Source organism: Labrus mixtus, chromosome 3, assembly GCF_963584025.1.
Source record: "Labrus mixtus chromosome 3, fLabMix1.1, whole genome shotgun sequence".
Classification (NCBI taxonomy): domain Eukaryota; kingdom Metazoa; phylum Chordata; class Actinopteri; order Labriformes; family Labridae; genus Labrus; species Labrus mixtus.
This window is the reverse complement of record NC_083614.1, coordinates 21089606-21114367: the sequence shown is the minus strand read 5'-3', so window position 1 is coordinate 21114367 and position 24762 is coordinate 21089606. Positions and strand designations below refer to the sequence as shown.

Genomic DNA, 24762 nt, shown 5'->3' with positions numbered 1-24762 from the left:
CATTACAAAATGCACTTACTGTAAAGCAGAGGTAGGAAGCAAGGTTAGATGGGAAATTACCAACCAGCAGAACAAATGCTGACTAACTGAAGCTTGCTGGTAAAATCAAAGTCACACAAAATGATTTCTCACTTTCACAGAGGCTCAAAGGACACATTAGAAAATAAGAGTCCTGTGACAACTCCCAGCTCTGCACAAAGGAATAATCTGTTGATAATAAACTGAAGCAGAAGAGTCTTACAGAACCACACCTAAAGATAAGCTGGTGGACTTCAACCTTCATCTTTGCGCCATTTTTTTATTCTTCACTGGATTCCAGCAGCAACGATTTGATTGGAGGTATCTGCTGTTAATCAGGGGCATCATAGTGAATGTAAATCACCACATGTACCAGATTATCTTCTGCACGCGATTCCACCCAAAATGGGTACAAACTTACATTTTTGTCAAACAAGAAATTAAAGAGATAAAGCTTCCACAAATGTGATTATTGCTAAAAGTAAGTCCACGTAAATTTAATAAATGATCTCAATTGTACGCCCGTGTGACATTTCACCTTCAATCTGAATGTGGCGGAGGCATGATAGAGGGACAAAGTGATCAACCCTCTTTACCGTCTTTGGCGTTAGTAAAAGAGCGCGTTACAAAAGGGGGGACGGTTTCAGCAGAGCAAGCAGGGGAGCGCAGTGCTGTGTGTGCACGCATGTCTGGCTGTGACTGTGTGTTTATTTGGAGCTCGTGTTGTGCCGTGCTTCCGCAACGCCGCAATGTGAATTCATAGGGACTCCAACGTTTCATCATTGCAGAATGACTATGAATGTACAGACCTGATGACGGCTGAGCTTAGTTACAGCACTTGTAAAAAAATGCTAGAGAAGAAAGATTGGAAAAACATGATTCAGCAGAGCTTGACATACCTGAGTACATGTTACATAACTAGGACATTATGTCTCAATGTATGTAGACCTAGTGTGTGTGTGTGTGTGTGTGTGTGTGTGTGTGTGTGTGTGTGTGTGTGTGTGTGTGTGTGTGTGTGTGTGTGTGTGTGTGTGTGTGTGTGTGTGTGTGTGTGTTATATGAGAGCAGCATAGGGACTGGCTGACAGTCTGCAAAAATCTTGCAATGAACTAAGGAAGACATGCAGGGTTGTTCATGTGAGGGAGAAGGTATTTAGTTTCCTGTACATCCCCTTTCCCTCCCTAAAAGGTCAGAGGTCAGATATAAGCAAATCCCCCCCCAACCCCCCACCTCAAAGATTCCCAGTGTACATTTTACAGGAAGTGCAAAACCTGTCTTTAGATATTTGTTTTCTAAAAGGAACAGCCACAAAGGAATGCTTTATCTCTCTCTATCTCTCTTTCTCTCTCTCTCTCTCTGACACACACACTCTCACACACAAAGAGCAAGTATGTCTATTAACACCCCTTCACTTGAGCCCATCTCAAACTCTCTCACTCGACATTGGACCTCCTCACTATCGTGTGTTATCAAAACTCTCTCTCTCTTACACACACACTTTCTCTCTTCTACACACTCTATCACACACATATTCTCACACGCACACTTGACAGAGGGTTAAGTGGGCGAGTGTCCTTTCTATTGCCCATTACGGCCACAGATCCATAAAAAATCAGTGCTGTTGCTCGCTGGATGCTACTGCGCATGGTGGCGTGGTGGGGCTGACACCCTTGTAACACACACACACACACACACACACACACACACACACACACACACACACACACACACACACACACACACACACACACACACACACACACACACACACACACACACACACACACACACACACACACACACACACACACACACACACACACACACACACACACACACACACACACACACACACACACACACACACACACACACACACACACAATACTCAGAACCAGACACACAAACCCAAACAGGCGTCTTGTCTCAGTCAAGATGGAATCTATTATTCCTTTGTTTCCCTGCAGCTTCTGGAGAGAACTGAAGCCGGCTCAGAGGAGGGAGTGTGTGTGAGAGAGAGTTTCGACGTATACAGTAGCAACAAAAAGAGAGAGAGTGAGAGAGAGAGAGTGTGTGTGTGTGTGTATGTGAGAGAGAGAGAGTGTGTGCCTGCATGCATGTGTTTTAATTGAGAGATTGAGTAAGTACATTAAAAGCAAGAGCCTCCCTTTGTGTTGTTGAAGTGTTTTTTTCTCATTATGAAAATTGCACTTTTGTTCCTGTATTTACCACTGAGGAAATATTCTGTTTCAATGTGTTTGTTTCAACAAAGCATCTTTAAATTCAAATTTTACAAAGAGGAACAAATGAGAAACACTGATACGAGTTCTTAGACAGAGAAAAAGGAAGAAAGATTAGAGGAGATAAAGAAATGTAAAAGAGAGGAAGAGACAGAGACAGACCAGCCGACTGTGAAATCTCAGTTAATAGCAAACACATATATTTGTTTAAGTGTATATATAAGTGTACCAATTCAAGTTAGACTCATTTCATAGTAAAAAGGGTTACTTTATGTTCATGTATTGGGAGATTTTGAATTTGTTCCTTTATTGTTCCTTTATTTTGAAACTGACAGTAGAAAAGCTGACAGGAAATGCAGGGGAGATTCCAGACCAGATCAAACCTCGGACGTTACGGTTACATGGAATGCATCTTAACCACGCAGCCTCTGGACATTCCCTATAAGGATTTTTTTGTATTTTGAAAACTTTTCCATTGACTAGACAACCTTTGACATTATAAATGTAAAGTGTACTTACTACATTAAGTCAGCTTGGCCTGAATGTCAAAACGTACATTAAAGGTAAAATAAGTGCTGGTTAGAAATGTATTATGTCAATATTTTGCTTTTTATAAGAGAAATAGAAAGAAAAAAAAAGTTCTGAAAGGAAACACACAAAGCACCAACGGACATACGCAATCTGAGTGTCAGCTGCTCCTTTGAGGGTCGCAGGAGGTTAAAAGGCAAGTCTGTCTCATTGTTCAGAGACAGACTGGTGTGTGTGTGTGTGTGTTTGCGTGTCTGTGTCTGTGAATGTGTTGTATATATATATATTGTGTGCATGCCTCACACACAGCTATGTGGAGTGGAGTCTGGTTACACTCCAGCAAAAAGGAACACCTCACTGTGGTGCCTGTCAACATGTTTCGCTCTGTGTGATGCAGTCAGACCTTATAAGGCTGTATGGCTGGTTCAGGGCTACAAAAAGAGTGAAAAAAAAAAGCGAGAGGGCGAGACGACAAATAAAACAGACTGAAAAACAGGGCCAAACTCAAAATCTGAACGAGAATTGAGGCAGGTAGAAACAGAGGAGGTACAGAAGGAAAAGTAAAAGTTTGAGAGTTTGACAGAGAGGGAAGAGAGGCAGAGAGGAAGATGCCAAGAGGCTGCATGCTTTCCTCTCTTTCACCTCATTACTCATCTGTACTCACTCTCTTAATCCATGCCCCCTTTTCTCCCCTCACCTCCTTCCCTCCCTCTCCTTCTTCTCTTTGTTTTTCTTTTCTCTGAATCCATAAAAACATTAGGTCTCAGATATATTAGAGAAAACCATGTGACGCCTGGTGTTTCCTGCCTTTGGACACTTTTAATTTTCTTTAGTGCAAATATAAAAAGGGGAGTGAGAAAAACCTCCCTTTGAATCATTTTACTACAGCGTAAATCATCCTTGAGAGTCGGGAGAGGGTGCTGTGCTAATAATAAAAAGTCAGTAATTCACTTGCTCAGCTTTAATTATTTATTTGTTTAATGTTCAGACCGCAAATTAGTGTTTGTTCCTCTGATCCCACTCGATCAGTAATGCCAACTAATTCACCACTAATTTATGATCTTATATTAAGTTTAGATACTCACTGGTATGAGTTTGACGAAACTTGAGGATGCATAGTAACAGCTGTGGAAAAATGATGTGTTCATGAAAATTGACAACGGGTGTAACCCAGTCCAACCCTGCTGGGTTCATTTACAGGCTGTGTTTGAACAAGTTAGTCAGGAGTTCACTAAGTTAACATGTTTGATTAGACTGATTTTATTCTTGGAAGGTCCGTTGCACAGTCACAATGATTTGTTACTCTTTTCATTTTCTCCTTCATCTTCCTGTCTGAACATTTTCTCCCACAAAACCATATCAACACACCCCCCCCCCCCCCCCCCCCTCTCTGCACCGCACACAGCCTGATGCCTCTGTTCACTAATGGAGACCCGCTCTGTTCATCCTTTAGATGCTTTACTGACGTTTCCGGGAAACAGAACTTTTCAATTCCACGAGAAACAGCAGGAGAAGAAGCAGACAGAGGTCATAGTATGGGATACATTTTCATGCAGGAAATTGTATTTTGGGAAATGGCCGCTTCCTGTTTTTCTTGTCCAAACCAGCTGATCTGAGAGTTCCAGTGAAACTGACTCCAGAACAGCAGCAACTGAAAAGCAGTGTGTGAGCAAATGCACATCTGTGTACAGATCCTCACAAAAAACTATTATAGTATTGGCAGCTTGCCCTTATAAATTAACAGCTGCTGACACAAATTATGTTTTCAATTATACCCATTTGTTCCTGCGCATTAAAGCAACATTAAAAAAACATTAGACTTCACTATAGAAGCCTGTCAGTGAAATAAAAGGACCATAAATCTCACAATGATGCTGCATATTCTTTTCATACTGTCAGTATTGGTTATGTTTTGTTTAAATACTAAGTTGAAAAAGTAATGTTTGGATTAAATTTAGAGATGATTGGTGTTGACTCAGGCTGTGGTCTTCTTTCATCCCCAGCAGTACCAGCACACATACACAGCGAGCGGTGTGAACACTGTACCTTGATGTCAAAGTTGCAGTCGAAGCGTTTTATGAGGACGATGAACGCTCCCGTCAAGTTATCCCTCGGAGGGGGCTCAATGGGCTCGCACGCATTTTCTGGCCGTGCTCCAATCAGGAAGCCCTGCAGGGATGAGATCATAAGTTGTGACATGGTGAGAGAAACACACGAGTGACTTACAACAAAGTCTAAGCAAATGTCATTCATCTGAGCCAAACATTCAATGAGGTGTCAAGAATAACATCTTGTATGTATGCAAAGGAGTCTTTTAGTTTGAATTTTTTTTTTTTTTAACTTTCATTTGTTTTTGTATTCAAACTGTTCTTTAGATCTGTTCTTTTTTTCCCGTTTTCATTATGTTTAATAATGAAAGCAGAAAATTACATTGAAAATCCCAATACATCACAGAAAGGATTCATAGCTACATAATAAGTCATCAGCAATGAAAACTTTTATAAAGTATAATCTTGTCATTTCCAAAAGATTATATTGTTTGTCAGATTTTAAAGACCTCTTTAACAAGCCTGCACACTGTTAAGCTCCATCATCATTGAGCTCCCAGTTTAACAACATCAATTTCAAACACTAATGAAAACAAACAAGGAAAAAAATCAAGACGTGGAGAAGCAGTTTAGGTTCAGGTAAAAATTGTGATGAATGATGAATAAAACAGAACCTTTCAACTAGAATGAAGAACAATGCTGATATATAAAACGTATATTATTTAAATGGTCATAAAGACCTGCATTTTCAGTTTATCATGGTCTCACTTTGTTCTGATAAAACTCTTAACAGTTGTATTTCCAATCTCTTCTGCAGCTTTATGTCTTTCATTCCGTTTCCAAACAGCAGCTCTCAAAGTGACTGATGCGATGCAGATAGTGAGAGGAGAGGGTTAGACAGAGAGGCTGACAGAGTGATAAACGGATGTACAAATGAAGCAACAAAAAAAAAACGAAGACACAAATATAGAGGCAGAGCGAAATGAGACACCCACTGTAATGTAGCCGAAAAGAGAAAAAAAATGGAAAAAAGGATCAGTAGGAGCAAAAATAGAAAGGTGAAAACAAAGAGAGGTAGACACTGACAGATGAGGAGAAAAGAAGCAGAGTGGAGGAGAACGATGGAAAAGAGATGATGACAGAAAAATACACAAGAGACATGGGAGGGAGGGAGCTGATGTGATATACCTGCTGCTCTTATGCAACTGTAACTAACACTAATGTGTGTGTGTGTGTGTCAGAGGCTGGGTGTTGGACCGGAAATATGGACTGCTGAGGGACTCTGGGACTTAACCGCCACTTTCCTCTCTCTCTCTCTCTCTCCAATCCAAGCAGCTCAGAGAAACTCTGAGAGTGTATCTCACCGTCTGCTCCACTGATGTGACTCAAAAGCAGCAGCTGAGCAACATAAGGAAAATGACTGCAGTGACACACCAGATCTACTCACAAACGTAACAATACGACACAACAGTCGGGACACAACCGCAGGCGGAATGAAGTGTTGTAGCTCAACATTAATAACACTTGATGTACGAAAGGTAGGGCAGAAACGTGAGGAATCACCCACCACAGTCACCTCTGGGTGCCTCCTCCCTGCCTAGCTGCTAAATGACATCACTGTGTTATTGCCTCACATTCCTCCACATGGCTTTGAAACAAGAGTCAAGAGCGCCCTCTGTTGGGCACAAAAAAAAAAACACCTTAAAAAGCACAACACCTGACAGAAATGCAGAATGCAGCCAAGAGGGCGGACAATGAAAAACAGGAAATGACCGAGGCCGGAGAGGAAATCCTGAAAATGTACACTGAAAGATGAAATGCTGTGCAAGGATATCACTTAAAAACCACAAACCTCATCTAATATTCCACCTTAGTGCTCTGTCAGACTCTTAGCAATGTGACCAGAGGCTTTATCTGGTACAAATATCACCATTTTTCATATTGTATTGCTCCTTTTTCAGTGAAAATTAGGTTCTTTTGTCTGCATGTGCCAGCATGAATTCAAGCCAAAACGTGAGCTGCAATACTTTGTATAATAATCCCCGTACTTGTGCAAATTTATGTGCATTCATTGTACTTGAGAAACAACGACACAGTGGGAAAATAGATTAAATATTAACCAAGCTAATTTCCTGGTATTGCATTAGTCCTGGATAAAGTTGTCAAAGTTTGGAAAATTACAGAATGAGTACAACGTATTCACTGAGTATGTGATGTAGAAATGGTATTAGAGCTTAATTCATTCACTCAATGCGTTACAACTTTTCACTCTGTATTCTGTATATTTAAATATCCATGTGTCTTAAGAAATGGCATACTGGTTATCATCTTTTACACCAAATGTACAATGCAGAAAATTTGAGATCAATCAGTTTTGAGATCAATCAGTTTTTTTTGTTTTTTTTGATGGGCAAATAAAAAAATAAACAAAAGATAAGTTTTCTGTCTGACCTCCTTCGCTCCTTTTTGTTGTGAAGTGAGAGCGTTGGCTCGTCAATTTAAACCACCATTATTTTAAGCTCAAATTGTGTAAATGGTTGTTTTAACCTCTTTTTAATTGCTTTAAAGCCTCAGTATGTTGTTCTCCAGAGTGCATGTTGGGCATTGTAAATGCAATCTAAGTAATTGAGGATATATGGGAAGTCCTTTATAGTTTTATTACGCACGTGATGATTTCAGGATGATTCAGATATATGAGGAAAATGTGGATTTGACAAAAGACTGCTACACATAGTGTTAGGTGGGGGTTGTTTCTGTTATATAAATCCAATGGAGAAATCGTGAAACAGACTGGAGATTATAACACCATTTAATCGGCCGAGGTCAGACAACTTCATCAAACAAGCATGCTTACAAATCACTTGACTGACAAAGTGCTGACAAAGTAACAGTGTTCACAGTGCTGCTTATATTCTGTTAAAAAGGTGCAACCCACAAATTCCTTTCTATTTGGGTGCATCACCATAAACAATGAAGATGACATGACACTGACTTGTATACGTATCATATGTAGACTCTCTGTCTCGTAAACAGTTGCTGACAACATATAGTTGGCTCCTATCCATATATAGATCTGCTACTACTTAGGTGCTTCACCCACGTAAGATTACAGCTTCAGACACCCAAAAGGAGTGTTAACAGGTGGTAGACCGACTTGAATAATGCATTTCACAAAGTTACAAAGATGAATGAATTTCATGAAAATTCGTACTAACAGAGTATTATATATTCAGCTGTGGGTGGAGCTTTAGTCTGAGATATCTTTTAAGATTTTTATGTTGAATTGCGGAAAGAATGAAATCCAGTTGCTAAAGTTAGCCATCCTCTGCTGCTCTTCGGTCATCTTTTTGTTCAGGTAAGTTTATCTGTAAAGCAAAGTGATGGCTGTCTCACGAGGGCACTGATTTTTCTATTCAATATTTGTCAAGAAGTTTCTAGAGTAGATTTTTTAAAGATCCAGAGGTTAACCAGCAATGATCTTTACAGTATTTGGGCCTGTTTTATACTCTTGCTCCACTAATACAGAACTGGAGTGACAACAAACTCAGAAAGATCATCTCTGTTCTCGGTTGTTGCTGAACTCAAGAGGGAGGGAGAGGCCAGGGATTTCTTTAGGTGAATTACTACACTGATCACACTTAATCCCATCACTAATAAATCTTAGGCTTGTTTGCAGTAAGTTAAGGAGAAACACAAGAATTATTAACAGGCTTAACCCTGACTAAGGCGTCCTGCAAGAAGATTAAAGTTTGTGTGAATCCAGTCAGATTCATTGATGTTCAGATTGACTGTAACGTGCCAAGAAACATGTGAGAACCTGTGCCATAAAGCGCAACCACCACAGGAAGCGGGTGGAGCTACAGATTTCTCAAACCGACACACAGGGGCCGTATCCGAATTACATACTCAATCTTTCAGTAGGCAGTACCTACTATCTGTGCTGTATACTGTTAGTACCTACTATTCAGTATGCACACACAGTAGGCAGATATTTGTTCCTACTTCTTCTGATTCATTCAGTATGGAAGTGACGTCATTTACGTTTCCCGAACCGGCCGCATTCACCCGTTTTTTTTTTTTTTTTTTGTTTAGCTTTATTCAAGAGGAGTAACGCGCATACAGTCAGGTAAACAAAAAACAATATAAATCAAGTAAAAGGCAGATTAAATAACATACAGTACATAAAGGAAAGAACAAATGACAGACAGTAAAATAAAGACGCATTTAAATAGTGAAATCATTATTTAAATAGAGGGAGAAGGGTTTTATAATAATGCCGATATTTGTTATATTTTCTGTTGTTAATTAAAAGTAGTGATTTCAGTCGGGATTCTAGATTAAAAATTGATACAATTAATCCACGCTCGTTTGTTTTGATTTGGAGGCACACGTGACGTGATGCTTTACGTTTAATTTCGCACAGCATTGTGTACAATTCATTTCCTGAAAGCACGCAGCTGAGCCATACTGCATGAAACCCGGAAGTTAGTATCCATACTGAAATGTTCAGTATACTGAGGTGGACCCAAAAAATGCATACTGAATGACCACTAAAGTTCAGTATACTGAAACTCCATACTGAATATTACGTACTGCCTACTGAACTGTGACAATTCGGAAAGGGCCAGAGTCACTTTTACCCTAAGAAGCTAAGCAAACCTGGACGTGGGATTTGCAGTTGCCATTTATTTGAGTACTTGCCAGCATTTTGTTTTGAAAAATATATTTGCTTTAACATGTCAATAAAGTATGTAACAGAGGACACGTATGAGGGATGGAACAACAACAAAGTCTTGAAAAGAAATGCCTCAAAGAAATATTTTTGGACAGCACTGGAACTGAAGAAAGCAATGAACTGAGGTAACCGTTGAGTTCCCTGAAAAGTTCCCTCTAAAATAGGATTGCAGGATTTTCAGGAGGCTTTTTCAAGGTCATTTACTGAGGTTGTGCCCTTTGGAACAGAATTTGTGACAAATGAATCCCTTGGACCCTATTACAAGCATTTTCAGAGATTTATTTTTCCAAATCATTTGGCAACTTACAACTGAACTACCTCAATGTGCTAATGAGGACCTCGTTATGGCTGCTTTGTGACGCATAGAAAAAGACAGTAAAGCTGTTTTCACATATGCACTCCGGATAATATCTAGATAATTACAGGAGGACTTCTCCAGAGATTCTCCCGACCTAGTCGTTCACATATGCTCCTCACAGCGGGGGACTTACCCTGTCGGGGGATTTCCTGAGGTAAGACGTGACGTAAATGAACAATGCGGAAGTAGCGGCCGAAGCAACAGAGTCCGCTACATGACGTTATAATGAGAATATTTGCCTTTATATCAATGCTATGTGTAATCCAATGGAATGACAACATCCACAAAAGAGTGGAGAACAACATACTGACGAACAGAAAACATAATGCAGACGTTTAATTACGTGTACGGAGATCGTTGTGGTCGCGGGCAGACACTTTAGCTGGTCACTGTATATAAACGTCATTCTCTTTCTATTGGCTCAAATTGAAATCTCCGGAGTATATGCTGCCGTGTTTTGCCGTGAAAAAATACTAGGGGTCTGGCCGGATAAACACTGGGTAAAGACCGCGAGAAAAATGCGGCTGTTTGCGTTCACACATAGCCTAAAGAACCTCCGGGTAGCCAAACCTCCGGAGTTTTTCCAGAAGATTTCTGTATGTGTGAAAAGGGTTTAAGTCAGCTTTTGACTTGACATTACTTTGTTTAGACTTCATCACAACATAACTGCAGGAAATAAAAAGCTCAACTAAACTGCATGTCTTGTTTGATTGTCTGAGAAAAATGGAAAACAATGCAGAAACGGAGACAGATAAAATGGCTTGATATACAAGCGCCACCTCAAAGTTCTCAAGACTATTTATGTGTGATGAACTCAAAGCAAAATGTGATATGGGGAAGGCGTGTTTCCTGCCCCCTCTTTATGAGCCTCTCCCATAAACACGACAAGTTTAATCAAATTCCTTCCTAATGATTTCAAGGCAAGTTTATTTATATAGCACAATTCAGCAACCCTGCGATCCAAAGCGCTTCACAAAAACATGAAAGTTAGGACAAAGACCGGAGAAACACATTCATAAAAACAAGTAATTTAAAAAAAAAGACAAGATAAAAGAAAAAACTGAAGCTAAATTAAAACGAGACAGTAATAGAAAGATGAGTAGAAGTTACAGTGCAAAAATAACTACCTTAGTTTTCTCATGTTTAACTAAAAAAAATTATGACAGTTCAACTCGCAGATCTATTGAATGCATTTACCTATAGAGCTTGTGTAGGGCCATGGTGACATTATCTGCGTTGTTATGGTAACTTATTTTGTTGTTTTCTTATCTGAGCCAGTGGGAGCATGTAGATGTTAAACAGTAGAAGCCCCAGGATGAGAATGTGTCTACAGACAAGTTTATAAAAGGGGAAATGAAAGCGGGTACAAAAATAGAAGTACCATGCCAAGTGGTGTGCATGGAATCTGCTGAGAAAAGGGAACACATATTTAAGATTGGTTTCGATTATTTGCAAATTTATATTTGAATAAAATAAGAAACAGGATTTTAGGGACAGATTAAACTATATGTCACCACCAAACAGGGGACCTGACTCGCAAGACTGTTCACCACAATTTAATAACACTATTTCAAGGTTTCTGATTTTGTCAAGAAATAAATAGCATCTTGAAACATTCAATTACCCTTAAGAGGTTGTTCAGTAACCACTTTTTAATTTGTCTAGACTTTTCTCCAATCATGACAAGGAGCTTTAATAATACACTTCATGATGTCAGAAGTGAAGGATTTTGAGGTCTTCTATTCTTGTAATGTAAAAAGCTTGGTTGGTTTGTTTTTTTGTTTGTTTTTGTTGTTTGTATAGTATGCTTTACGTATGTTTTTTCATTTCGTCACATTGGTGTTTTACTTTTAAAGTACAAAAAAAGCTTGGTTGTATTAGTGGAAACAGGAGAGGTTTTGTTTGAAACCTTAATAGCTGAGGGGAACCCTCCGGAGACTTTTTTTATTTGGCTTGTGCTGCCTTGTGATGCCAGGGATTTCCCCCGGCATGGAGAAACAGCTGCAGCCCTTCAAGGCTTCAATATTTGAAGTCAGTTTTATCTCTAATAAATACAAAAGTTAACACATTTTCTTTCACTGTACAAACATTATTTACAAAAAAAATCTGAAATCAGTTTAGGCTGTGTTTTGTGTTTTGCAATGAAAGGCTTATTTTTCAAGGCTCACTCTATATGCAATTAGCCTTTTGTGCCTAGGCTCCTGGTGTTTATGCAGAAGGGCTTTGAACCCCTCAACATGAAAAACTTGAACTCAAAGCAGAAAACCGCCTGACGCTATTTACTCTAAAGCAGAATCAGATAAGGCAAAGGACAGGTGGTTGCCACGCAAAAAAAACATAACAGCAACATTCTTGTTTTTCTTAATTGAAGGTTTCAACAAAGGAGGCAGTTCAGTTTGCCTCGTGTTCTGAAAAAGGGCTCTGTCTAATCAGTGTTCAAGAAATATGTCATAGCCCTACAGGCTGCATGACATATACATGAGTTTTTGTAAGGCTGACCTCTTTCTTTATTGAACATTTTTTGTGAATTTATTACAGTGACAGAAGCCAGGCGTATTATCACTGCTCTCAGATTAGGAGGATCTTTAGCTAGTCCAGTAAAGAAAATGGGAAATTCATTTCTATACAGCTCAGCTGTGATAATGTGGAATTATTCTTAGGCTTAAATCTTGCAAAGTGCTGCTATAAATCACATATGTTGTCTGTAAAAGCTTGCCGAAATGAAAAAAAAAACTCCCGTTTGAGACTCAGACAGAGGCAGAGGAGGGTAACTTGGAAATGGAAAGACTGAGTTTAGACCTCAGAGACTGGAGCAGCATGTCTACATGGCCCTCTCACCTAGAAGGCAGCAGGAAAGCAGAGGTGAAATATTAGACACCATTACATTCACAACAAAGGTTGATCAGCAGAGCTTGAGGGTGAGCCTTTTTTCTCTGTTTTCATAGCACAGAATCTGACATAAGACTAATATGATACAACACACATGGAGCAGCATGAATGTGTGCCATAATCCCCGCTGTATGCCTGGACATAGGTGACATATCCATTAAAACTGTAATAATAAGGAATAAATACATGAAATGAACTAGGGTTGTGACTGAGAATATTTTCTTTTATCTCCATATATTTTAGCAGATCAGCAGTTAACAGACACCTCCCACATAACAGAAACTGTAGAGAGTAGGGAATTTTCCCTTAGTGTTTGCTACAACTCTATATGATAGGGAAACCCGTGCCTGTAGCCTAAGTAATCTGATCAAGTGTTTACTGGCCAAGCTCCTTTAATAGTTGCACTTTCAGGCATTCTATAAGAATCAGAATCTTTCTGGTGTTGTATTATTCATGTAAGTGGAGTTCCCACTGTTTCCACTTCCCAGGCAGCATAACTGGAGTAAGAACCATCCAAGGTTTTTGTTCCAAGTGCTGATGCTAACAATGATCTCAACATGAGCCTCAATTCCTAAAATACAGCATTGGATCACAACTCATGTGATGAAGCCAAAATGATACCGTCGGTCTTCCACAGTGGTGTAATCATGCTAAACGTGACATCCTTCCATTAGAGTAAGTCGTGGCAGCAATTATGAATGTCCAAATACACAGTACATAACCTGCAGAGTTACACAAAACAAGACACAGAGTATTCTTCCATCAGTCAGTCTGCCTTTCAGCCCCCAAAGCCCTTTGGACAACAACAAGTGAGCTCTTGACTGTGAGAAATGCCACAATGCCCAGCTTACATAGCAGACATGAATCATGCCTTCTGTTTGTGGATCAACCAGTGAGCGGGTTGCTGGGGATGGCATACAACCTCATCCCAACAACAACAGCAACAGCAACACATTATTATAACAATCCTCTTCACAGGGCTGTTTGGGAGCCGTTTCATAACATGTAATTAAACTTTGATTCAGCTTAATTAAAGTTCAACCCCAGTTTAAAGCTTTTGTGTTACTTCTACGATCTGCTTCTACTTTGTAACGCTTATATTATCATTTATGCTGTTGTGAAAACCATTTTATCGCTCTTTACACAAATGTTACGGATGTCAATCAATCTTAACCGACATCTATAAGTTACACACTTTTTTGTTTCCAGTGTGTGTAGGGACGCTCCCTTTTTGTGCTCTACATACAGGTCGAGTAAGTTGCTTTAAATGAGTACACACAAAGAAAAGCCTCAAAATAATATTCATAAAAAGATCAGATATGCATTTTAAGCATCATGCATATTGTTGTTATATTTATTTTTGGGCTTTTTGTGCCTTTAATTGAGAGATAGGACAGTGGATAGAGTCGGAAACCAGGGGGAGAGAGTGGGGAATGACATGCGGGAGAGGAGCCACAGGCCGAGCTCGAACCCGGGCCGCTCCGCTTGAGACTACAGCCTCCATACGTGGGGCGCGCGCCCTAACCACTGCGCCACCAGTGCCCCATCATGCATATTGTTGTGCAGTTTTATACTTAGCTATAAAGAGGAAAGGTTTTGCGCACTTCTGGGAGTATGTGATCACTTCATCAAAAAACAAAACTACCCATAACTCCTTCCTCTTAATTTCTTTTTTATGTGTTTATGGTTAAACTTTGAGTCAGCGGAGCTATAAAGGGGAAAACTAAACATGCTTAAGAATCAGAGATGATAAAAAAATGTGCTTGCTATAAAATTAAGAAATAAGCTCACACACTCTTCTGCACTCACCTTCAGTCCGTCGCCAGGTAGCCGATAGCCAAACCGTGCAGGAAGGTCATCAAAGTTTTCTGTTTTGTTGTCAAAAGAGTACTGAAAGATAGAAGAAAAAAAAAAATACGTTGAAGATATTTAATGGAAACTCATGTATCACCCAACTTAAAAATAGGGCCTTTTAATTCTTCATGTTAGAAAACTCATTATTCTCAGCATGAAGCTTCACTAGCTGGTGACAAGAAAGACACAAAACAGACACCTAAGATACCTGTCACATTACTGTTGCTAACCAGCTTGCAAACAGAACAGCATACAGTGTTAAATGGCATTACACTGAAAGTATTAAGTATAAAGATCTACTCACAGCAGCGATGTCAGCCTCCACAGGCAGCAGGTTGAGGAAGGCGAAGAGCTGAACGGTGAAGATGGTGTAAATCTGTGTGGCCGACAACATCAGCATTCCCAGGGACAGCAGCATCTTGGCATCACGTTACAACCCACTGCTGCTATGCCACTCACTCATACACATACACAACCATAAACACACACGCACACCCAAATAACCAGGCACACTGGCCTGCGTCTGAACCCCTACACACCGCCTGCTGTGGTCACACCTATAAAGAGACACCAAGTTTGTGTATATGTTAGGCCTTTATTCAAATACAATGATACAATAGGGTTGTATTTACTTTATAGACATATGTGAATTAAAATGAAAGTGTCCAGTAAGCCCTTGAACACGTGCTTGTATCAGTAGCAGCTTCCTCTCCCTCGTATAATTCAAACATCAGGGTTACCCTTTTTAAACCCTACAATAAGTTACTGCACTTTTCCTCAAATAAAAATGGTTAGCATATAAGAGAATTGCACAGGGTCAATGTAGGCCACATCAAGGCAGCTCATACACACGTGCTATGCTGTCAATGGTGAAAGAATTCATCTGTGAATGCAATTTTACCGTTTCATGCTATTTTCAGGGTATTTGGCTAAAGCCGTGCACTTTCCAAGTAGTCTGTGGTCTATCTATTCCCATCCAGCATCTGGCCTTTTCATTATCTCTGGCCATATGCTTCACACACTGGGGATCCATGTGATGTGGAATTTGGGAGAATCCAAGATTGCTAAACACATTTGGTGAACACAAGGGCCATGACTGTCCTTCCTCAATTCAATCTTCTGAACCAGTGTCAAAGTTTAACTGACCATCTTGGCGGCATATGTCCAACAATTTGTCAGGTGAAGCTTAGAGACATCAAGTTTGAATGACGGCCACCTGTCATCTTCACTGTTCTTATCTGATTTGTTTCACAGACTTCCTGAAAAGTGTTGTCCTCGCTGTTTCTTAAAAAAAAATATCCTGATAAGGCAATGTTGGAAGACCATAGAAAAAGCAATGAAAAGGACTTTAGGATAAGTGTCCTTTCTGTTTAATATACTGTAAGTCAGTCCCTTGGCTCAGCTTCATGACTCTCTGAAGGCTTCCTGCTCATGTCTGTTATGATTTTCAACCTATGCGAGTTTGAGACCTTACATAACATCACAATGAGTGAAAGCTCAAAGTGTAGAGTAGGATGTGATCAGGTCAGGAGAAAGTAACAGCAAAGGTCCTGCAAGGCTTTGTACCACAAGCCTCTTCCTCTCGCATTTATGGAAGTATGGTCTGAAGAGAACACAGAGTTGTTGTGAAATCAATACACGTCTGTGAGGCAGACCTGGATCTTCTGGTCATGAGAAAACTCCCAGAGATCTTTGTACCTCAACAACATTTGCCTGCTTTATATAAGTGGAATTTACCTATTGTGCAGCATTGGCTTCTAACAGACGGGAATGGGGGCAGCTGTCATAGCACCTGACCCCATTTATTTAAAAAAATCAGAACATTTATTTTAAAGCAAATGCATCATCTAAAGGTAGCTTCTAACACCCTTACTGTCGCACTAAAGCTGCGACTAAACTAACCATATGTTTTGAAACTAACTTGTCCCATCCAAATACTTTTTTTTAATCAAATTTACAGGAAAGTATCATCAATAATATGCCCAAATCCTCCAGGAGCACTGATGTGTCCCTCAGCTAATAACAAGCAATCCTTGATCCTTCCATGAAATCGCACCGATCCAAGTGTTCCAATTCGCACAATGCTTTAGTAGTAGAGAGGTTCAATTCTAAGCCTTAATCACTTCTGTGTAAAATGAGAGGGATTTGTTATGTAACTTACCATCCCTGCTGTCCTACTAATGCTGCTGTTGCTACTGACATACTGAGAAAATCCAGTACATCGAACTGCTAGGGCAGTAAAATCTCTCCAGTCAAGATGAAAAACATACAGAGAGACTTTGGAGAGAAAGGTGTGTCCCCCAGTTTAAGTACACCCGCATATGAAATACCAATGAGGTGAGAATAGAGAAAGTATGGGAAAAATGTAATACGATATCTACGACAATGTCATCCAAATATCCACACTTTGACACCTATGAAAATTCACTCAATCCATCCATTAGTGCACGCGCCCCATGTATGGAGGCTCTCGTCTCAAGCGGGGCGGCCCGGGTTCACATCCCACCTGTGGCCTCTTTCCCGCATGTCGTTCCCCACTCTCTCTCTCCCTGATTTCCGACTCTATCCACTGTCCTAGCTCTCCATTAAAGGCACAAAAAGCCCCAAAATAAATCTGCTTTAAAAGGGAGTTTATCACACTGATAAAAAACAGAAATGTTTTCCCTTTATGTCTTCTCTCCTTTACTGTGTCACTGTATATCTGACTTGTCCTACATAAATCATTATAAAGCCTTGTGTTTATCCACAACAAGTATCCATGCCGGGGACGGCTGTGGCTCAGTTGGTAGAGTCGTCGCCTCTCAACTGGAAGGTCGAGGGTTTGATCCCCAGCTGAGCAACATGTCCGATGTATCCTTGGGGCAAGACACTTAACCCTGAATTGCTCCCGCTGCTTCGGTGGCGGTGTACGAATGGATTACTCTCTGATGTACGCCGCTTTGGATAAAAGCGTCTCTGCTAAGTGAATTGTAACATTGTTGTAGCATTATTTGATGTTGGCCAGGCCTCATTTGATCTCAAGCAATTCTGCCTGGTAAAATAAAGGTAAAATAAAAATGAAAATAAATGTTGGATGCCAAAAAAAAGTCTTCATAATGCAGTTGTAGGCTTTTTAAATGACTCAAATTGTAACTTCATAAGCTATTATTACATGGGTTAGGGTTATGAATGTAACTAAAACTTACAGTGTGGAGGAAGTGAAAGCAACATCACTCATGACACACAGTGAACAGATGAGCTAAACATCAAATGACAACAGTCACATTTCAATAAGAATAACACAAAAAAACACAAAAAGTCCGTGTGATTAAAGGTTGAAAATACAAAATGAGAAAACATGCTGCCAAAAGCTGATAATTATTACATTGTGTTGTTCTTTATTACCCTGAATATCAGATACTACTCCTGGGTTGCGGTTTACACATGAAACATTATCTTTGCAAATACAGCGAGTCGCGATAATGTCAATGAATTCACGTCAGTTTTGTGTTTCTATGGCATAGTTAATAAATGCGATAATACATTGTTGGTCTTGTATGGACACCTCAAAATGTGTTCAGCTATCTACAAAAACAGGTCGTCCTGTACCCGTGTTAGCATGATGCTAACATAGATAGCTTGACGGCTTGTCGTGGGTGTTTACCTTTATGTCTGCCTGGAGGTTTTTATCTTGTCCACGGACTCAGCTGCTGGCAGGGACATTGCTCTTCTCTGCCACGCGTCGTGCCAACGAACAAGCACAACTATGCGTATTTGTTGATAGACCTCATCCCATTTGAATGGCAGGTCCGAAAGTATGAATATAAACGTTTTCAGTTTAATCCTCTCCGCTAGCTGCTTCTTCTTCTTTCACGTGAGGGCGCAAACTTCCGCCACATGCGCCGCTTCACGCTCGGGTTGTCATTGGGTGAAACATTCTGCCAATCATTCTATCCCGGAAGTGATCCCAGACGTAAACATATCCACGTGACGAAACATCCATTTACTGCCTTTTACAGTCGCATGAACAGCCTAGTCAGCCCACATAGCTCTTTTTTTAGCTGGGTGTGTGTATCATGACATTAAACAGCAGTGAAGTAGCATATTTAAAATGTCTTAAGTGTAAAAAGTATAAATTCAGTAATAAGCATTATGTATGTTTAATAACCTACTCCCCTCTCAGAAATGTCTTGGCAACAGTTAACAATTTTGAATCAATAGCACCCTCTGTAGTAGATGAGCTGCATCTTCTCGTGGATGATCTGGGTTAATTGCCTCTTCAGCCTTAAAATATTGAAAAAGAAGGAATTGAAAAATAAACTTTTAATTACAATAGAAACGTAAAACCCATAATTCATTGTTGTGTGTTTGTTATTGAAGCTAACTAATGTAGTATAAACACCTGGACTTGACACCACTACTATATGTTAAGCATATTATAAATGACTAAACCGCCTAAGGTATACCTATATATTTGATTCAGAAGGGAAAAAAATAAACTAACATGTTTATAATGTAGGCATGACCCTTCTAGATGGGGTTAATACTTATTTTTAATGCTTTTTGTTTTTTAAAACAATTCAAATATGTGTCACCCTTTTCATCATTTCTATTTTACATTACTTGAAAGATTCACTTTATCCCTGTGGGGTGTTAAAATCCTACAACATATTAATAAAACATTGTCATTATGGAACTCAATAACTTAAAAAAAAAAACCATACATACCAAACGGAAAATGAAGATTAATCTTGTTGGTCAGCTTTCAGACAATTCAGATGAAAAAACTGTGGCTTTTAGTGACTTGTTCTACCACTTTGCAGTTTTATTGGTCTTCCCAAACCCTCCCTATCCAACTCCTGACCCCTCCCCACAATGACTTTCCTTCAAAAACTTACCACACACACTTCTCGCTATGACCAGAGCACCACAAAGAAGCCAAACTGACGGAGGACGGATGTCCTGACCATGAGAGTCGTGATCAGCTTCGAAGGCTCCTGTGAAACTTTTGATGTCCATGCAGATCAGACTGTGGGGGCAATGAAGCAGATGGTTAAGGTGACAAAAAAATTCAGCATTAGTAAATCACCACCACTGTTACCTTAATTTCTTGAGTTAAGTTCTGATGGCATTTTGGAAATCTACTGAATAATTTGGATGTTTTTGTAGAGGGAAATTGAATGGTTAATTACATGTTTGTGGTGTATGCATTAGCACTGTGCAATTTGACATTTTATTGTTCGTGCATGCAGTAAAAAATAACCCTTACACTAGACTGTCATGAGTTATCTTTAATGTCATGGTATCCAGCTTACTTGGGAAAGCAGACACTGAACATGGTCTAAGTGATCTGTTTGATTTCTTAGTCAAAATTCTAGCAAAGCTCACCCTAAATGTCCTCTCTGTCCTTCTCTGTAGGAACATTTTCTTGTGCACTTCTCTGACGACAAACAGAGCCGGCAGTACCTGGAGCTGAGTTATGGTGGTGCAGCGCTGCAGGACGCATGGGCTCTGTGCGACGTGGGGATCAGAAGTGGCAGTGTCATCCAATGTCTGATAAAGGTATACAATTATTTTAAGGGTTTAGAGATTCATAGCTGTTTCGGGAGAGGATGGTGAAGCGATTATTTTACTTTCTTCAAAAAGTTATTTGCCTCTACTAGTAATTGCAGTGAAGTTGTACCTTTCAAATTTTTAAGTATTTGTATAATCTTCATCACCACTTGATTAGGGTTTATTCTTGATGTCATGAGAGCTTTATTCTTCCTAAATGTGAGGCAGCTGCAGTCCATTCACATACAACGCTGACAATAAACTTCTAAAACATGTTATTCTTCATCTTTTAATTTTGTGCTTCTAAAATAAGTATACTGCATACATATTCATCACTTGGTAATATTTTTCTTCAAAGACATCTTCATATGGAATTCATTTTATAACAAATGCAGGTGTTTTGCCACAGAACAAGATGTTCCCATGCATGTGTCAGCTCAGAGGCAAATGAGTTCATGGCTATCTGAGATCTTTAGTCTGTCCCCATTATTCAGTTTTTTTTGTTTGGGATACATTGCTGAATTGTCACCAGGGCAACTGTTAGTAAAAGTTGACATTGGAAAGCAAGTTTGTGTGTGTGTGCTTTTGTGTGTGTGTCCCTTTTCAGCCTTTGTCACCATTTAACATCCTCTCATAAAAATAGTTGTTTTCAACAGACCTCTGAGTGTGTCAGTCCAATTTCACCCACAAGACCTTTGAATGCCTGGTTTGCGTCACTGTGCTCTGACATTTCACATCTTTTGTTTTGTTTGAGTGATGTGTGTTTTTCCCACTTTAATGGATAACTAGGCTAATGGTTAAAATGTAGACTTATATTAACGTATTTGTTGAAGTCCTTCGCATGTACGGTGTGCTTTTGCTTTAGATCTATACTTCGCTCTGCAAGATTTTCTTGACAATTTTAACATGTATATTGTCTATGTTAATCTTTAACTTGACATTAAGCAGCAATAAACTTTTAATTATGGTTCAAAGTTGTATCCACTAAGTGGCAGAAAACCCTTTGCCCTTTCTGTTGCATTCTTTTTGTGTTGTGTCAAGAGGTAAAGGTTGGTACTTGGTGGTCAAGGAATATGTTTTATCCTATCACAAGAGTTCAAAACAGTTCAATGGGAAGTTGAAAGTAAAAATGTAAAATTGATTATAGTCCACATTTAAATTTGAGCAGTTTTAGCAGATGTAAAGGGGTTTCATTTTCAAATTACTCACAGGAAGTCCTTCCCTTTTGTGACTACAGTGATTACAACTTTTAACTGCAGGGCCATTGTACCCTTCTACCTATTTTTTCAGAGTGAACAAAGACCTTTGATGCGTGTGTTCAATGCCGTGACCGGGAAAACCTTCCTAATTATGGGAAGCAATGCTCTTCTTCAAATGTCTGTTGCTGGATTAAAGAGTGTGGTGTCCAAGCAAAGTGGCCTCCCTGTCAGCACCTTCAGACTGAGCACACCTGCTGGTCTGCAGCTCTATGACTGCAACCAACTGCAAGACTATGCCATTGAAGTGGGTATGGCCTGCTTTCTCTTTCATCTGTTAATGTGAATGCTGTAAATTGTGAAACGTATTTGTGAGTAGTTTGGAAGCTTTTAAAACGATTCAGTGTGTTTTTTTAATAGATAATTATAGAGAGACTTACAGTAGTTCTTTATTGGCTCTTGTCACTCAACAGATTTGGAAGAGTTTGACTTTCTGAAGCTAAAGCTCTGATAAAGCTACCTGTGGTTACTTTCAAGTCAACTTTAAGTGTCCCCTCTCCAAAGCATACAAACAGTTTGGAATTTTACTGTTTTAATTTGATTTGTTTGAATTCTGTGCCTTTTTTTTTTTAATCTAAGGAGCGACTCTCCGTTTGGACACATGGGATGGGTGGGTGGAGTTCCTTCAGGGTTGCCTCATGGGTCACAGACTGACAGTGCAAAGCCACCTATCAGAGAAGAAACCAGTGATGAGGTCAGAAATGTTCTGCATGAATAAAAGACAGAAGTGTTGCAGCTAATCCATGAGGATTGTTCTTTGTGTCTCCAGGTTTCAGCTGCAGGTTGCCCTTTACATCGCTTCCTCTTTCGGACATCTGGATATGGCAGGCTGGCTGCTAGAGAGGGGGGTGCATGCTGAGGAACCAGTAGGGGTCCATCCATACCGCATGTGGTGCCACCAAACCTCCCACAGAGACAACGGAAAGTGTCCCATCCACGTTGCTGCAGAGAGCAGTCAGCTCCTCATCCTCAAACTCTTCATCAACAAGAACCCTCTGAACTTGGCTTGTAGGGACCCTGAAGGACAGGACCCGTTGAAAGTTGCTCTTCAGCAGGGGGACAGAGATTGTGTGCGCTACTTGGCCAACAAGGTGTACTCAGTAGTATCGCTGTCAAACATCTCCCTGCCCATGCGTTTGTACCTCCAAGTAAAACGTTGGATGAGTTTTGGGCAGAAAAGGGCAGCTTCTAATAAAGGCCAATACACCAGTGCTGCCTTTAAAGCCAGGGTGGAGGATAAGGAACTGGTAGATGGTTTCAGCCATCCAAATATGTCCTCCAAATCCCGAAAATCTATGACAAAACTAAGTAGAGGGATTAAGGCCAAAGCTTTGCAGCCCTTAACTCCAAATAGCAACTTGTGTTCAATTTCAGACCTCATATTTAGAAGAGCACCACTACCAAGCCTGCAGCCTGTGAACCCTGCAGACTTCATAGAGATGCAGAAAAAGTGGCAACAAGACTTAAACAGAAGAAAGGATGGCCAGTTGGAGGAAGACAGCTGCTCCAACAAGGGGAAGTTTTCTCTCCCGCCAATCACCAGAAAAAATGTTACCAGGCCGGGGTGTGTTGATGTATCGCCTAAATCTTCACGTATTGCACCTGTGTCTCTGGAGTCCCTCGCTCACCGCTGTTGTCGAACACCAAGAGAAAATGCCATGTACTGCTTGACTACAGCCAGGTCTCTCTGCTTTGTACACAACATTAATTAGTGCAATAATAACACATCTGATAAGGCAAAGGATAGTTATAGTTCGTTATGGCAAAATCTCTTTTATTTGTAGTGAAATTATCAACACCAAACATGATTTTTAGTCCATATTTCTGTCTGTTACTAGTTCATTCTATACTATTGTTAAAGACGTTAGTTTTATTAATGTTTTATGAATGTGGTAACTTGTTCATGTGAAGGTGTCTGTAGGGGCTTAAGGTTGACCCCTGCACTTCATACTTTTTGCTAAATGGTCTGCTTTGGAATATCGAAATAACTTAATTACTGACGTAAACCTAAGCTTTGGATTGTGTCATTTTTTGACAGTGGTGTCATTAAAAACACAGTACTATCATAACAAAAACACAGAATAATAGTAATTTGAAAATATTACAGCTCCACTTGAAAGTGTCTAATGCATGTTTCTCTTCTAGTACATTCACAGAGAAACCTTGGTTGAAGCAGCTGAAAATAGCACGGACCTTGATCAGGAAGCGAGCCCACACCATGGAATGATTCGCAAGGATTTTTTTTTGCCATAGTATACTTCCAGATCTCCAGTTGGATGACTAAAGGACAGACAATGAAGAATCCTTCAGATTGACAACTGAGAAGTTTATCTCAGGCATATTGTGGAATAAACATTTATCTTCATTTCAAAATTTCCCTTCAGATGCTTTCAAAAGAAAGAGAAATTGAAAGACAAAATGGATACAGAAAAAGATTTATTTTCTTTAATGCATACATGAAGTTTAGGGATTCATAGTCACAATTAAATGTTGACAAAAGTCCAAATAATGACTAGACTTGTATTGTATGGTAGTGTTTTATGTAAAGCTTTATCACGGAGATGGCATTTTACATTTAGAAAGAGTTGGACCAGTTAAAGGACAAACTTATATTATTTAATTTGTACTTTCTTGGGAAGTTGCTGTGAGCACATGCAAGTTAACCTATGATGATTTGTGTTTTCACATCTACAGCTACTGTTGCTGATGGTTGGAAAATAAATTGCTAAAAAATAGAATTGGAGATACCTGTCACCATTTCACCTGCAGTTAAATTGTTTGGCCTTGGCCAAATACATGACTAAATAGCACTTACATAGCCTACTGCATGCCTTATAGCCTATATTATAATGCTCACTATATGTTTCGGAGTACAGCTTTGCTGCGAACTTAACATGAAGATGAAGATCAAAGAAAAGAGTTGGTCTTAAAGGTGGCTTGCTTTGTGTAGCCTGCTAATAAAACTATAATTATATCATTTACATTTTTTTAGATATGTAAATAGTCAGGTAATTAAAAGTAAGGGTATTTTAAAAATTGAAAAAAAAAATTGAAAAAAAAAAGCATTATTCAAAGCTCAGTGGTTGAGAATTTTATTCAAATGAGTGATTTGATTGTGAATTGTCAACCAAATCATGTATAAATAATTTTGAATAAATGAACCCCAAAAAATTCACAGAAAATGTAACCATGTTGACTTTTACGGCATTTAATTGCAAAAAGTAGTAGGTTTGATTTTGGATTTTGCGAGCATATAGGCAGAATTTGTCATGATGAATGAACTCGCGTGTCTAAAATCTCGCGA

The 24762-nt window shown here is 39.5% G+C and overlaps 2 protein-coding genes across 2 annotated transcripts in view; one reads left to right on the top strand and one right to left on the bottom strand.

Annotated features, from left to right (window-relative positions):
* The window catches only part of rnf13 (ring finger protein 13), a 38291-nt gene extending 19742 nt beyond the window's left edge, over nucleotides 1–18549 (bottom strand). The window contains exons 1-4 of the mRNA XM_061033714.1: nucleotides 18314–18549; nucleotides 14975–15227; nucleotides 14626–14706; nucleotides 4833–4955 (exon numbers count right to left, since the gene is read on the bottom strand). Coding sequence (XP_060889697.1) covers nucleotides 4833–4955; nucleotides 14626–14706; nucleotides 14975–15088 — 318 coding nt within the window. The 5' untranslated portion in view covers nucleotides 15089–15227; nucleotides 18314–18549. The remainder of the gene's footprint in view (nucleotides 1–4832; nucleotides 4956–14625; nucleotides 14707–14974; nucleotides 15228–18313) is intronic.
* A 947-nt stretch (nucleotides 18550–19496) lies between these two features.
* LOC132972118 (protein ANKUB1-like) lies at nucleotides 19497–24186 on the top strand. Its single transcript, XM_061035004.1, has 6 exons — nucleotides 19497–19707; nucleotides 20068–20211; nucleotides 21493–21709; nucleotides 22038–22152; nucleotides 22228–23139; nucleotides 23604–24186. The coding sequence occupies exons 1-6, from the start codon at nucleotides 19618–19620 to the stop codon at nucleotides 23683–23685; spliced, it is 1560 nt and encodes a 519-aa protein (XP_060890987.1). The 5' UTR covers nucleotides 19497–19617; the 3' UTR covers nucleotides 23686–24186.
* Nucleotides 24187–24762: the final 576 nt, after the last annotated feature.